Source organism: Nanorana parkeri, unplaced genomic scaffold (assembly GCF_000935625.1).
Source record: "Nanorana parkeri isolate BGI_ZX_2015 unplaced genomic scaffold, ASM93562v1 scaffold1251, whole genome shotgun sequence".
In the NCBI taxonomy this organism is placed as follows: Eukaryota; Metazoa; Chordata; class Amphibia; order Anura; family Dicroglossidae; genus Nanorana; species Nanorana parkeri.
The window spans coordinates 296133-312204 of record NW_017307519.1 but is presented as its reverse complement, the minus strand read 5'-3'; the positions used below and the strand labels follow the sequence as shown (position 1 = coordinate 312204).

General features: G+C 49.2%; 1 protein-coding gene across 1 annotated transcript; it reads left to right on the top strand.

The window, feature by feature from the left end:
* Window positions 1-10203: 10203 nt before the first annotated feature.
* LOC108797262 (protein NLRC3-like) lies at window positions 10204-15702 on the top strand. Its single transcript, XM_018568833.1, has 5 exons — window positions 10204-10410; window positions 11978-12148; window positions 12276-12446; window positions 14849-15013; window positions 15612-15702. The coding sequence occupies exons 2-5, from the start codon at window positions 12135-12137 to the stop codon at window positions 15700-15702; spliced, it is 441 nt and encodes a 146-aa protein (XP_018424335.1). The 5' UTR covers window positions 10204-10410; window positions 11978-12134.
* The last annotated feature ends 370 nt before the right edge of the window (window positions 15703-16072 follow it).

The following is a 16072-nucleotide window of genomic DNA, read 5'->3' as shown; positions in this document are numbered from 1 at the left end:
TCTCTGTAACACTTTGCAGTGTCGGCGTTACATTAGCAAAGAGAAGGATAGAATTTCGAAGTCTGAGAAATACCGAAGGAGGCCAACGAAAACAGAAGACGACTGAGAGAGAACGATCGCCGTACGGCGGGACGGGACTGGCCGAGTTGAAAAAGATCTCGCTTCCTCCTCAAGAGTAAATATGAAACGTTGTGTAGAGGCCGGGAGCTGAGACGGCTTCCTGGTTTAAGTGTCAGCGGGGTAAGGGCGAGACGTCACCAAGGTCCTGAGGATCCAGTAACAGGTACACTTTTGAAACTTTTTGGGTTCAAACTTTATAGAGATCCTGTTCTGCGCATTAAAACGTATATTTCTTTTGTATTAAAAGCCCTATACAAAGGATACATTGTTCGCCTGAGATCCAGGGAGAGATGAAATAAAAAAGAATTAGAATTGAACAATGTTTCCTGTTATGGTTGAAGTGGAACTATGGGGTCAGGGCTTTTCCCCGTAGCTCTCCTAAGGGTCACGGGAGGACACAAACTGACCCAAAGCTCAGTATACCACGGGCTACAGGTGGCGGTATACTGAGACGCCGCAACCAGGACGGATCCCGACATTGCTGTCTGGATCCACCCAGCTGCGTGAGTGACAGCTGGCTCTGCCTATCCAGTCAGCGCTGGAGGATCGGACAGGGGAGGGGGGAATCCCTGCAGGGAGCCGTGAGTGACGGCTCTCTGCGCGGATAGATCGAGAAGTGAGCGAGCGACGGTATGTGTTCGCTCACTTCCTGATCCACTGAGCCGACCTGTGACAGTCTCATTGTCACACGTTGGCTCAGATTGTGAGGCTGAGTGATTTTCACTCGCCTCATAGTTCTCCTTTAAAGTGGAACTCTCTTTGCTGATTTGGATAGCGCGTCAGGTCTTCAGTGTGCTCCGTGCCTCCGTTGTAATGGAGAACAAACGTTCACACCTCCCTTCCTGTTCTACGACAATCGTCATCTACTTTGACACGGTCCATGGTGATTGGATAGAGAAGAACAGTGTCGTCACTGGCAGAACTACCAGGGCATGTGCGACCGGGCCCTGGGAAACTGCCAAGTGGGGGGGCGGAAAGAAAGAAGAGGGTCTAGTAAGTGCCAAGGCAGGTGGTGGGGGGGTTGGGCCTTCGTGGTTTCTTGCACTGGGGCAGGTTTTTTGTTACGTCTCTGCGTCCCAGATAGCAAGGATAACTTGCCACAAACTTGTGTCGGGGTTAAATTGTAATTTTGTTAACTTGCTGCACACATTCCTGGCAGGTTGTAGACTTGCAGAACACTCGCAGCACAAGTTCTAGGCGACACTTTTTGAATTTGTAGCAAATTTTCTTGGCAAGTCTACAGCAAGAGTCCTGCAGGTCTTAGCAAGAGCTCTGCAAGCTCGCTGGTCTGGAGACTTGCAATGCAGACTCGCTGTAATTGTGCAACAAAATTGTGAAGCTTGGCAAGTCTGCAAGAGTTTAGCAAGTCATTTTCAAACTTGCAGCACAATTTCTTGCTATCTGGGGTGTGGCTAATGTTGGGGTATGTTCCTGACACTCAACAATGATGAGCAGCAAAACATCTTCTACATTTCAGAACAAGTCCAGCTGAATATGAGATGCTCCTAGTTGCTCCATTGTGAAGATTTCCCTTACTTCCTCCCTTGTTCGGGTGATACCAAGAGAAGAAGTGATGGGAAATCTATAATGGGCACACTGGCAGAGGTTCTATCCCAAGTTACTGTTGGTCACTGTTCCCTCTCACTTCCTGTCTTGGTGGTGACAATGTTGTCACCTAGACCTCTCTCCCATCAAAGAGACTTCCTGTCTTCAATGTCTGCAAGGCATTTCTCAGGGTGGGCGTTTCCTCTTACTTCCTGTTGTCACCTGGACCTCTCTCCCATCAAAAAGACTTCTGCTTACTTCCTGTCTACTCTAGCAATGTCTGCAAGGCATTTCTCATTGCGGGTTTTCCCTCTTAGTTCCTGTTGTCACCTGAACCTCTCTCCCATCAGAGATACTTCCTCTTACTTCCTGTCTACTCTAGCAATGTCTGCATGGCATTTCTGAGGGCGGGTTTCCTGATGGTGACCACAGCAGACCATGCCTGTGTAATGGAAACGTCCGCTTGTAGTCTCAATTGGTTACAGGGTGGCAACGCAGGACAACGAGTGGGAGACAGGGACAAAGCATTGTCACCCTATGGGCCTTCATGGCGGGATCACCAGGAACAATATTTGTGTGTTAAAGGTTATATGAGGTTTTAGAGTTTGGGCTTACATGTGCTTGTACACCAGTCAGTCACTACTTTCCTTGAAGAGACCCTTCGTGGTGCCAAAGATCGGTATTCTATTCACGGCCACCATGTTTTCTCATTAAACATTTAAAATCTCATCCTTGGAATGCCAGTGACTACTTTTTTTCACTACCTTAGGGTTAGGGGTTGGTTTATATACTTACCCCTGCTTCTGCTCACAGAGCCTAGGCAGTTGTGACGGCACTACCCTGCCAGTGAGCTCCCAGAGAATTCTGAGATGCTCGAATCTCATGAGAAGACCCTCCTTCAATGCTTGGGTGTCATCTCCCCAGATGTGGACTACTTAGCATTCCTCAGGATCTCATTGGAAGGATGGTGACCTCCACTTCCGGATGTACAGAAGCTGGCAGAAAGGTAAGTATATTGACACACTTCTTACCCACTTTTTATTTGTAGGAACTGTAGTGCATTGATGTGGTTTGAAGACGGGGGGCCCCCCAAGTAAATAAGTGGACCTTCCTTGACGTTCACTTTAAAAAAGTATTGGTCTTTATTTTCATTCAATTCATAGCATTGATTTATTTTTGCTTTGAAGGTTATGTCACCGTCTGGACGATGGATGGGCCACATGAAAGAACGAGACCTGAAGGTTGGTTTTACTGTTTTATCAAACATTGGGGACACTTTGAAGGACTCTCAGAGGTCTTCTTCTCAAATTCTCGCTCACATCTAATTGGATTGACTTCAATGCTTCTGCTGGTTAGGAAGGGGCCTCCTATTGTATTACTGTGGGTCAACCTGGTTGGCTGAGATGTCCAACCTAACTAATAAACAGGGTAAAGTAAGACTTAACGTTATTTGTAAGATGTTTTCTACTTCTGATCTTAACTTGGAAGCTTGGACAGTTCCTGGGAGTGTTGAAGGTTGCCTGCCTTCCCCTGGCTTCCACACCTTCCTGTTGGCTGATTACTATGAAGGCAGCATCTCCGGAATGTGTAAGGAGGTAGAAGTTTGAGAGTTAACATTTGCCCCTACTAAGAAGTAATAAAGCTTTTTAGAAAAAAAAAAAAAAAACCTTAGAAAAGCCCAAGATATGGGCTAGCAAGAAGAACTTGAAGTCTGCTGAAGGTACATGCAGCTCTCCTTTTACTGATGCAAGTCATTTTTGGCAATGGTGACAGTTCATGGATCCTTCCTTTTTCTGCTCCAGCAGCAGTGGACAGTCCTTACTCCTACATGTGCTTACAAGTGCAGGAGTACTCTGAGCTCAGACTGGCGTGATGACGCACCCCCCTAAGAGGTGTTCCATGACAGTCTGGGCCCAAAGAAGGTCATGGGTGGAATGATGACCGGCATCATTCAACCCACTTTCTTTGGGTGTCATCGGGGCCGGATTTACTCTCTCTGCTGCCCCAAGGCCAGGTTCCTCAATGCGCCCTCCTACCTGCCAAGCCCCCCCAGACCCCCCGCCATGGAGAATGGCAGACCTGCAGGCTGCATACAAGGGATCTCGGCGAAACAAGAAGAACACAACTAACCGGCCGGCGTCGGGAGATAGGAATTCCACACCCCTGCTGCCCCTCTACTCCCTGCTGCCCCGAGGCCGGGCCTTGGTTGGCCTTGTAAGAAATCCGGCCCTGGGTGTCATGGAATACCCCTGCGGGTCCATTATCATGCTGGTCTGAGCGCATAAGAGAAGTGTCATATGCTGGAGGAGTGGACCTTCCATAGGGCAAGGTGATGGACTGAAGGAATGTGTAGGAATCAGAAGGGTGAGGGTCAACCTTTGCCACTGCTAGGAAGTATCAAAGCTTTGTAGAAAAGTATAACCCAAGATTTGGTCTAGCAACAAGTCTTCTGAAGGTACCTTCAGATGTTTTCATTGTTTACATGTTCCCAACTTAGATATTTTGCTTTTTGTGACTTGGTCTCTTACAGAGATTTCCCCCACTTCTTGTTCCAGCTCTGCAGCAGGGTTACAGACAGCGTCGAGTATAAGGAATGCAAAAAGCTTGAGAAAGTTCTAACCTTTCTTGCAGGGGCGTCCCGAGGCTGGGTGACACCCGGAGCGGTAACCGAGTGTAACCCCGCCGAGACGTCACTGCGCATGCGCTGCAGTATTTCGATACCTGCCGGCGGCCATCTTGGTGATGGACGCCGGCAGAGAGAGGAGGGGACAGGCACCCGGCGGGATAAGGTATGCCGCCAGGTCCCCTCCTCTCTCCTGATACTGTCGGGCGTTCGGTCCATGACCGAGTGCCCGACTTTTCAGAGGGGGGGGGACACCAAAAAGACTGAGTCATTTTGGTGTCACCCCTCCAATGGTGTCACCCGGGTGCGGGCCGCACCCCCCTTGTGACGCCACTGCTTTCTTGCTACCCCCCAATTCCAGACCATGGTTATCTACAAAGCGTCAGCACTTCCTGGTAGGGTTTAAGGTGGCCTGCCCTGTCTGTTTTTATGTCAGTCTCAGATCCCAGCACTGCCACCAGAATGTGACGATTCTACATTCCGCGTGACAACAATCTAAAGCAGCAGCAGACCGAAATCGATCGTCACTTGGGGTCAAATAACTGCATAGTTAACCCTTTACACACACAAACAGTAGCCGCCACGGTGTGTTTTATCAGACACATGCACCGTCCCTAGCATCTGCTGTAGTATTTCTGAACTTTAAGAAACGCCTGTGGCACTCGCCGCCACGCCCAGACAGGAATGCCTGGGCATCAGAATTGTAAGAATTCTTTAATTTTCATATTTGGAGCGATCGGAGATTGGGCTGAACCATCTTAAAATCTATCTTTTGAAGAAACTAAAGAAAAAAAACAGAAAATATTTACAGAAAAAAGAATATTATAAAACAGATAGTTGTATATAAATGGGATTCAAAATGAAAGGTATTAGCAGGGTTGGCCTGGTCCTTCATTCCTATGTAGAGTCCAAATCCCTACAGAATAAATCCGATCCGATTCATCCGCTCTCTCATAATTCCGGTAACCTTAGCAGATTCGGTGGTAAAACGAGAGGCCCCAACTGCCAATAGCAGCAGCTTTTTGTGGACCCTCCAAGAGGGTGTCTCCGAGCCATCCCCAGCTCAATCATCAAGAGATGAGGGTTGCGATGTAAGAGTGGTGACGTGTGTCACAGTTTCATCAATTACACACAGTGCACCGTAGAAGGCTATAAGAAAATACTCACAGTATTGTGAAAATACATTATTTTGCAGATGAAATCCAGATGTTCCGACAGCAGCTTTCTATGTATAAGGATCGTGAACTGTGTATGATATTCGAGTATTTCCGGGATGATCTGATCTATATTGTGGAATCTTTGGACACCCACAGACTTTTGAGTGAGCTGAAATGCCATAATGTTCCCGAGCTGGAGGTAATGAAAGGTTATTTTATTCATTTTAGTTGCACTACATGGCCGAAGGTTTGTGTACACCTGACGATCAGGGCTACCAACATGCCCAAAAGGACCCCCTCATAATGATTGAGATCAGTTGTTTCCAGGGAAGGGTACTGGTAACGCAACAGCATACAAAGGCATATTAGACTTTGTGGTAACAGTTTGGTGAAGACCATTTTCTGTTCCACCATGACTGTCTCTTGAGTACAAAGCCAGCTCCATAAAGACATGGTTTGAAGGCCCTTTTCTGTTCCACCATGACTATCCCTTGAGTACAAAGCCAGCTCCATAAGGACATGGTTTGAAGACTCCTTTTTGTTCCACAATGACTATCCCCTGAGTACAAAGCCAGCTCCATAAAGACATGGTTTTGAAGACCATTTTCTGTTCCACCATGACTGTCCCTTGAGTACAAAGCCCGCATCATAAAGACATGGTTTGAAGGCCCTTTTCTGTTCCACCATGACTGTCTCTTATGTGCAAAGCCAGGTTCATAAACACATGGTTTGAAGGCTCTTTTCTGTTCCACCATGACTGTCCCCAGTGTACAAAGCCAGCTCTATAAAGACATGGTTTGACTAGTTTCATGGGGAGGAATTCAAGTGTCCTGCGCAGAGTCCTGACCTCAACCCTACTGAACACCTTTGGAATGAGTAGGAATGCCGATTCTGAATCAGGTCTTCTCATCCAATATCAGAACGTGACCTCACAAAGGCTTAATGGGTACGCATTTCGCCAGACATCCTCTAAAATCTTGTGGAAAGCTTTCCCATGACAGTGGAAGTTGTTGCAGCCACACACGGGGGAGGGCAGCTTTATATTAATGCCAATGGTTTTGGAAAGGGATGTCCAGCAAGTTTATATGGGTGTGATGGTCAGGTGTCCAAAAACCTTTAGCCATATAGTGTCTATCTATCTATCTATCTATCTATCTATCTATCTATCTATCTATCTATCTATCTATCTGTCTATCTATCTATCTATCTATCTAGCTCTATCTATCTTTCTCTTCCCTTGTATATATTGTTAATAATCTTTTTACTACCATAGAACTATCTCGGAGCTTCGGTATCTGCTGAGATCTTGCTAGAGCACATTCTGAGATATGGAAGGAAAGCCATCATAGGATTCTGGGAAAGCCTCTATGTCCTGCAATGTTGCTGTCCCCATCCCAATTTGGTTGCGTTTCTGAGCGAAGTCATTCACACAGGTATGACTCATTCCAGAATACATTTTGGCTTTTCCAAAAAGCCAAAATGTATTCGTTTTACTTTTGCACGACCTCATCTTTTATATGTTACCAAAAGAATGGGTACTATATTGTGTTGGTCCAAGCTGTCCAATCAAAAAAAGGGAGAAAAAAAACACTGAGGCCGATCGATCTCGATGCCTCAGCAGTGACGAGCAAGTGAGCGACAGGGAGGCTCCTCCCTGTCTCCTCCCCACACAGCTTGGTTACCGAGCTGGGGGTGGGGCTTTTGGCTGGATGGAGGTGGGGCTTCGGTGGGACGGGGCGGGCTGGGGGATACCTCACCCAACACAGAAGGTACGGCACGTCACTGGTTTACTTAGATATTGCTTGGTGACATACGGCAAAATAAAATATGTGTATATTGATGTCAAGTGATCAATAGATAAAGTAGAACGTGGCAAATGGTTGAAAGGAAATGATTTGGCATGGACAGTTAATGGTGATGAAGCTTCAATAGATGAACCTTATTTCTTTTTTAGGTAACTCTCTAGTGGAAAATATTCTGCTTGACAAATTTGGACCTGAAATGACTTCAGAGCTGCAAGGTAAGTTCCCATCCTATTACTGAGGAATCATGGTTTGGCCCGTTGGGTGTGGAGAAACTCCAGTGGCCTACACAGAAAAACGGAGTGCCGATTCACAACCGGGTCCTCCCATTCGCCATCAGTAGTGCACCTCACCAATACTATTTTGGTTGAATGGGCACAAATTCCCACAGACGCCCTCTAAAATATTGTGAAAAGCCTTCCCAGAAGATTGGATGCTGATATAGTCACAAAGTGGGGGAGTCACGTACCTGAGGACGAGATCGGAAGATGAGGAGGTGTCTCTTGTGGCTCGTGTCCTAAAACTGAACAGGCCGAGGTCAGGGGCAGGCAGCAAGCAGAAAGGTAGTCCAAGGCAATCCGGGTCAAACAGGGCATAGGCAATCCAACCGAGACACAGGCAACACACGCCGACAAGACCATCAGCAATGTGGTGCAGGTAGGTCCGTTCTTATATAGTCACCTAATTGAGGTAACAGCATCACTTCCCGCACACCTCCGTTTGCGGTGCACGTGCTCTCTATGGCGTGTTTCCCGAGATTAGGCTTTTGTGCCATTTTACCCTTACACCTACATAATAATGGCCATGGTTATGGTTTGGGAATGGGAGGTTCAACAAGCTGATATAAGTATGGTCAGGTGTCCACACCCCTTTGGCTATATAGTGTAGTCTTAGTGGTGCGCTGTGTTACTTTGTTTGCCCACAATGTTGCTTTTAGAATTCTATTGATTCCATGCTTCTTTCTCAGAGATCCAGAAACAGCACAGGGAACATCTCCAGCAGGAAACTCAGAACCTCATAGAGAACAGACCACCACGCACCACCCATGGTCGAAAAGGCTTCTATTTATCAAACCGCTATGTCAACTTAGTGGCGGTCTCCACGGGTCATTTTAGACAGCTGTCTCAGGACGAGCTAACCAAAGCGGGAGAAATGTTCGAGGGTTGTTTGCAGAAAACAAGGCGCGGCCTCCAAAACATGGCTCTGAACAGACTGTTTCACTGGTGCCACCGGTTAAAATGTCTGCCGCGCGTAGTAATAGCGAGTGGAGCGGCGGGCATTGGGAAGTCCACCCTCATGCAGAAATTTGTCTACGACTGGGTGAATCAAAAGCATTACCAGAGGTTTTCCTTCGTCTTCTATTTCAAATTCCGGAAACTCAATAGGCTCAAGACCGAAGTCAGCTTGGAAGACATGATCCTTGACCAGTACCCATATCTGCGGGGTCACCTGGATGACATCTTGCAAGACCCGGAAAAGCTGCTCTTCATTTTTGATGGGTTGGATGAAAGCACCCACCACGTGGACTTCAACTCGAGCAGAATGTGTGCCGATGCTAAACGGAAGGATTGTGTCGGTGGGATTGTGGTTGGCCTACTGAAGAAGAGCCTTCTCGAAGGTTGCTCCGTGCTGATGACCAGTCGACCGACCAAGCTGTCCTTAATCGCCACCCATGTGTTTCAGCGAATCGTTGAGATCATGGGGTTCTCCGCCAAAGAAAAACAGATGTATTTTGAATCTTTCTTCGAGGACGCTGAACTGGGAATAAAAGCTTTTCAGTACGTGCGCGAAAATGATTCGCTGTACACTTTTTTTTTTTTTTTAAGCCACGGCCAGTGCCGGATCCAGAGACTCAAGTACGTGTTGTCTTTTTTGCTGCAAATTTTTGCCGCCCTCAGCACAACTTCTCACCCTGCCTTGGGCAAGCACCTCACCCCCTTCATTTAGAGGACTTCTTACCTCACCCAGCAGTTTATAGCGGGTACAGATGCATGACTGGACTTCCTTTCCACACCATGAATGCATCCTATCCTGTGACGCATGCTCAGGGTGACCACAACTAACATTTGAAGTGCTTGCTTGAAGCTCATTGGCTTTTTGTACCTCCAAGACCTGGGGAATCCACTTTTTTTAAGACCTTCCCACCACATTTCCGGGCTGTAAGCATGCCGCCATGAAGTCTCTCTTCCTCTACTGTAGATACGACCGTCCAATGTCTACCACAGCCTGAGATAACCCACGTAGATGGACAGGGCATTGGAAAGTCTTCTAGGTTTGACCCTGGGTAGACCATGGAATGTCCTTGTCAGGTACCAGGACACCTCCAGGTGGCAACGTGGAGCTGGAGCAGATCCCGCAGTTCCCGTGCTCACCTGCAGGTGTCTCTGCAATTAAGCACCGCATGGTGTTACCTGGGAGAGTATTTAATCCCTCCCGGAAGTCGCCCTAACCTGAGTCCTGTAGCCTGTTGCCTCTTTGGACTCTGACTCCTGACCCCTTTCCCCCCTGGGGTTTTCTTGATCTGTGGCTCCCCTCCTGTGGCCCTGCTCTGCCCTGGTTGACTTGCCCTGATGTGTTATTCTGTTTACCATTAGTTTGGCTAATTTATGTTGCTGGTGGGCATTGGTGGGGATGTTGGCCATAGCCTTGTGTGGTGTGGTCGAGTATTTGGTCCTCCCGTATAGATACCTGCATGCGGTGTGGGGCACCTGTGCACGGTATCCTGACAGTCCTCCAACTGGCACATGAAGCCCCCATGTGGACCTACATTGTTGCCATTTGCTTGGCTTAGCATTTGGTGTTTGGGAGTTAATTCTTTTGGATGGAGCCTTTTCTTTCCCGTGTCAGGCACAATGGGCAGCACTTGGCCAGGGTTGACTTTTGCCTTCGTTAGGACCAATGAGACCTAATGTATGATGTTTTGTTCCTCAACCAAATATTTGAAGTCTTGCCACCACTCCATCCAACCATCTATTTTGCCTTGATGTTGCAGTTTGAGTGACAATGCCCTCACGAGCGGCTCTTGTTCCCAGCTGGCGTCTGGAATCGCAAGCAACCGGACCCTGAGGGCACTCGACCTGTCTTCCAACTGTCTTGTTGGTGATGAGTTCCACAACTTGATCACAAGTCTGTCCAGTCCACGTTGCCAGATAGAGGAACTGAGGTAAATATAAAAGATTCACATTTGCAATAAAGATCCGTCACAGAGCCTCCTCGTATGTCCTTGAGGGCCTTGGCTTGAAGGCTTTTTTGTTGCATATTTTATCATCTTCTCTAAATCAATTGTAGTCATTGTTTTCGGTGTTGAGACCTTGGCCTATTGTAAGTAGACACAAACAAATAGATAGATAGATAGATAGATAGATAGATAGACTCAGGGCCGGCCTTAGGCCTTTAGGTGCCCTGTGCGAGAATTATCGGATGGCCAGCGGTGAGGGGGAGAGAAGCCGCCCACAGGACGAGCTGTGACGGCCGCACGGCGCCCTTGTTGCCATGGCGCCCTGTGCGGCCGCACGGCTCGCACACCCCTAAGGCCGGCCCTGGATAGACTATATGGCCAAATGTGGTGGACACTTGACCATCACAGCTATACGAGCTTGTTAGACATCCCATCTCAGAACCATGAGCATTACCAAGAAGGTGTCCACCTCTTCAAAGCCTCCACTCCTCTTTGAAGCCTCCTGGTGGAAAGAAGGCTTTCCACAAGATTTTGTTGGAATTTGTACCCATCCAACCAAATGAACATTTGTGAGTTCAGATAGTGACGTTGGATGAGAAGACCAGGCTAGCAGTTGGCATTCCAACCCATCCCAAAGGTGTTCTGTAGGGTTGAGGTCAGGGCTCTGTGCAGGACACTCAAATTCCTCCACAGCAAAGTGGTCAAACCATGTTGGACAAGAGGACCTGGCTCACAATCTGGTTCCAGTTCCTCCCACAGGTGCTCAGTAGGGTTGAGGTCTGGGCTCTGTGTTGGCCACTCAAGCTCCCCACACAAAACTCATGAAGCCATGTTGGGTGAGAAAACGTAGCTCATAGTCTGGTTCCATTTCATCCCAAAGGTGTTCAGTAGGATTGAGGTCAGAACTCTGTGCAGGACACTCAAGTACTTCCACACCAATCTAGTCAAACCATGTTGGACAAGAAGACCAGGCTCACAATCTGGTTCCAATTCATCCCAAAGGTGTTCAGTAGGGTTGAGGTCAGGGCTCTGTGTAGGACACTCAAATTGTACCACACCAAACTGGTTACACCATGTTGGACAAGAGGACCTCTATCTGGTTCCAATTCATCCCAAAGGTGTTCAGTAGAGTTCAGGTCCGGGCTCTGTGTAGGCCACTCGACACCTTGCTCATACTCTTGTTACACTTCATCTAAATGTGTTCAGTAGGGTTGAGGTCAGGGCTCTGTGTAGGCCACTCGAGTTCTTCCACACCAAACTGGTCACACCATGTCTTTCTGGAGCTGGCTATGTGGCCATGAACTCAGAGAAGTTGGAAGGTGTCCACATACCTTCTGCCATGGATTGTAGGTGGCCCCATTGCACCACTTGAAGCTTTCATGCACTTTACATCCCATACAATGCTAAAATATGAACGTTGGTCAGGTGGCTTCTTTACTGGAGTCCTTGAGACAAACAGGACCAGTTGGCGGTTCACCAAACCAGCACCAAGCCATAACTCTAGCTGAGTTCTTAACAAGCACATCGGGTTAATTGTTCCTCTCTATTGCAGTTTGAGGGGCACGGGTCTGAGAAACAGTTCCTGCCCCCAGCTGGCATCTGTAATAAACGATAACCAGGCCCTACGGAAGTTGGATTTGTCCTACAACGATCTCGAAGGTCCCGAATTTGCCGATGTGGTGGCGGCTCTGTCCAGTTCTTCGTGCAAGATGGAAGAATTGCTGTGAGTATAATGAGTCTGCACTAAAAAGTCCTTAAAGGGTCTGTAACCCCCAAAGATGGACTTCTCTTGTCTGGTCCCTTTAGGTCTATTATATTTACTGTCCTCCTGGTTTCCTTTCCTTTTACAGTTTGAGATACACAAGACTTTCCGATAGGTCGCTCACCCAGTTGGCATCTGGAATAAGTGACAACCAATCACTGAGAAGACTTGATGTGTCCGAAAACAAACTGGATGGTGATCACTTCGGTGACCTCGTGGCAGCTCTGTCCAGTCCTACGTGCAGGGTAGAGGGAATAACGTGAGTGCACGGGTAGGGGGAGGGGGGAACATAGTGGAAAGCGGCAAATCCTTCCTTGAAGCCCAACTGGACCCTCCTGATTTGTTCCTGTAATTCGGCTGAAACAAGAGCTGTATATGGTTCTCTTTGACTTTTTTTAACTGCTATGTGCTGCAGCAACGGCGAAAATACTCTGTGGTGGCAGCACGTAGGAGAGCCGGACCGTTCCTATCACACACAATGCAGCGGACTGACTCTCCAGACGTCCAGCACGTCCCCCCCGGACACCACTCTAGTCATCAATAGCGCTCTCACTTCCTGAGTAGTGGTGTACAGAACCCGGGAACTCAGCACAGGGATGGTGGGAGCTCCTCATAATGGGCACAGCGGGTGTAGAGACCCGGGAACTCAGCTCAGGGATGGTGGGAGCTCCTCATAATGGGCACAGCGGGTGTAGAGACCCGGGAACTCAGCTCAGGGATGGTGGGAGCTCCTCATAATGGGCACAGCGGGTGTAGAGACCCGGGAACTCAGCTCAGGGATGGTGGGAGCTCCTCATAATGGGCACAGCGGGTGTAGAGACCCGGGAACTCAGCTCAGGGATGGTGGGAGCTCCTCATAATGGGCACAGCGGGTGTAGAGACCCGGGAACTCAGCTCAGGGATGGTGGGAGCTCCTCATAATGGGCACAGCGGGTGTAGAGACCCGGGAACTCAGCTCAGGGATGGTGGGAGCTCCTCATAATGGGCACAGCGGGTGTAGAGACCCGGGAACTCAGCTCAGGGATGGTGGGAGCTCCTCATAATGGGCACAGCGGGTGTAGAGACCCGGGAACTCAGCTCAGGGATGGTGGGAGCTCCTCATAATGGGCACAGCGGGTGTAGAGACCCGGGAACTCAGCTCAGGGATGGTGGGAGCTCCTCATAATGGGCACAGCGGGTGTAGAGACCCGGGAACTCAGCTCAGGGATGGTGGGAGCTCCTCATAATGGGCACAGCGGGTGTAGAGACCCGGGAACTCAGCTCAGGGATGGTGGGAGCTCCTCATAATGGGCACAGCGGGTGTAGAGACCCGGGAACTCAGCTCAGGGATGGTGGGAGCTCCTCATAATGGGCACAGCGGGTGTAGAGACCCGGGAACTCAGCTCAGGGATGGTGGGAGCTCCTCATAATGGGCACAGCGGGTGTAGAGACCCGGGAACTCAGCTCAGGGATGGTGGGAGCTCCTCATAATGGGCACAGCGGGTGTAGAGACCCGGGAACTCAGCTCAGGGATGGTGGGAGCTCCTCATAATGGGCACAGCGGGTGTAGAGACCCGGGAACTCAGCTCAGGGATGGTGGGAGCTCCTCATAATGGGCACAGCGGGTGTAGAGACCCGGGAACTCAGCTCAGGGATGGTGGGAGCTCCTCATAATGGGCACAGCGGGTGTAGAGACCCGGGAACTCAGCTCAGGGATGGTGGGAGCTCCTCATAATGGGCACAGCGGGTGTAGAGACCCGGGAACTCAGCTCAGGGATGGTGGGAGCTCCTCATAATGGGCACAGCGGGTGTAGAGACCCGGGAACTCAGCTCAGGGATGGTGGGAGCTCCTCATAATGGGCACAGCGGGTGTAGAGACCCGGGAACTCAGCTCAGGGATGGTGGGAGCTCCTCATAATGGGCACAGCGGGTGTAGAGACCCGGGAACTCAGCTCAGGGATGGTGGGAGCTCCTCATAATGGGCACAGCGGGTGTAGAGACCCGGGAACTCAGCTCAGGGATGGTGGGAGCTCCTCATAATGGGCACAGCGGGTGTAGAGACCCGGGAACTCAGCTCAGGGATGGTGGGAGCTCCTCATAATGGGCACAGCGGGTGTAGAGACCCGGGAACTCAGCTCAGGGATGGTGGGAGCTCCTCATAATGGGCACAGCGGGTGTAGAGACCCGGGAACTCAGCTCAGGGATGGTGGGAGCTCCTCATAATGGGCACAGCGGGTGTAGAGACCCGGGAACTCAGCTCAGGGATGGTGGGAGCTCCTCATAATGGGCACAGCGGGTGTAGAGACCCGGGAACTCAGCTCAGGGATGGTGGGAGCTCCTCATAATGGGCACAGCGGGTGTAGAGACCCGGGAACTCAGCTCAGGGATGGTGGGAGCTCCTCATAATGGGCACAGCGGGTGTAGAGACCCGGGAACTCAGCTCAGGGATGGTGGGAGCTCCTCATAATGGGCACAGCGGGTGTAGAGACCCGGGAACTCAGCTCAGGGATGGTGGGAGCTCCTCATAATGGGCACAGCGGGTGTAGAGACCCGGGAACTCAGCTCAGGGATGGTGGGAGCTCCTCATAATGGGCACAGCGGGTGTACAGACCCAGGAACTCAGCACAGGGATGGTGGGAACCCCTAAGGTATATAAAATATGATGTTTCTGCTTTTTCGTAGGCTGTGCGGCATCAATCTGATCGATGAACAAATGCCGGTATTCACTCGGCTCAGCCAGAACAGGAACCTCAAGTATCTAGAATTTAGCAGCAATGCCATTTCTGACCGAAGTGCCGGGTACATCGTGGAGCTGATACGAACATCGTCCAGCCTGCAGGAGATCAGGTGCGTGCTATAGGCCGTGTCAGCCGCTGTAGGAAAATGGCGTCTTGTATCTTGGTGTAACATAGTCAGTTGTCCAACATTCTACCCAGTGAGGACTCTCAACTCCTTTCTTTATTTCCTATGCTCATCTGCTCCATCTAGTGGCCACAATGTGCTATTACATTACATTAGACCTGAGGAAGGTTCATTTTTTTCTATATTCACACAGAACGAAGATTCGCATGGCAAATGACTCTGGGCAATGTTTATAAATAGCCCCGCCCCACAAGTCTTGTTCTGTAAATTACCTCCACTGTTAAATTTTAGCATTCTCCATTGGTTCCTATAGAGTTTCCGCTGCGTCTGATCCCTCTCGTTAGTCTCCATTTACATTTAATGCAATTTTGATGTCCTGCAAGTGAGTTTGTTTCCTAGTTTGGGAGGTCCCCATGCCCCTTTGGCCATCCGCTATGGATCCATGTCATGACTACAGAGCGAATGCCATTGAAGGATCTCCAAATTTGGGTAAAATTGACGCTCAGGATAGCCCAGGCTGGCCATCTTTCATCAATATGTTCCCGAGTATAAACTCCTAACACCTTCTTTATCTTCCTTCCAGACTCGAGATTGAAAACTTTTCTGCCGAATCCAAAGAGCGTTTAAGAGATTTTGGAAATTCCCGTCCAGGACTGAAAATTATCATTTGGTGAAACCAAGGAAACTCGAGGTTCTATTGGATGTGTCTCCGTACTTCCATGCAGTAAAGTATAGGCATGGAAAATAAGGTTTTTTAATTAGTTTTGGATAAAGTAGGGTTTCATGCTGACTGTGTCCTGTTGCTGAGATTTCCCTTCACTTCCTGTCTTGGAAATGCAACAGGAAGTAAGATAAAATCTCCCGTAGTGTGTGAATTCCCATCTTAGACAGTTGTCCCCATTGTAAGCTTTCCCGTCACCTCTTACTCTCATGACAACTTAGGGATTTCCCCATATTTTTGGTCTCAATGGTCACCAGGACAGATAGAGGGGTGGCTTTCACCAGCATGGGCACCAACCAAAATGTAAACTTGGCAGAGGGTCC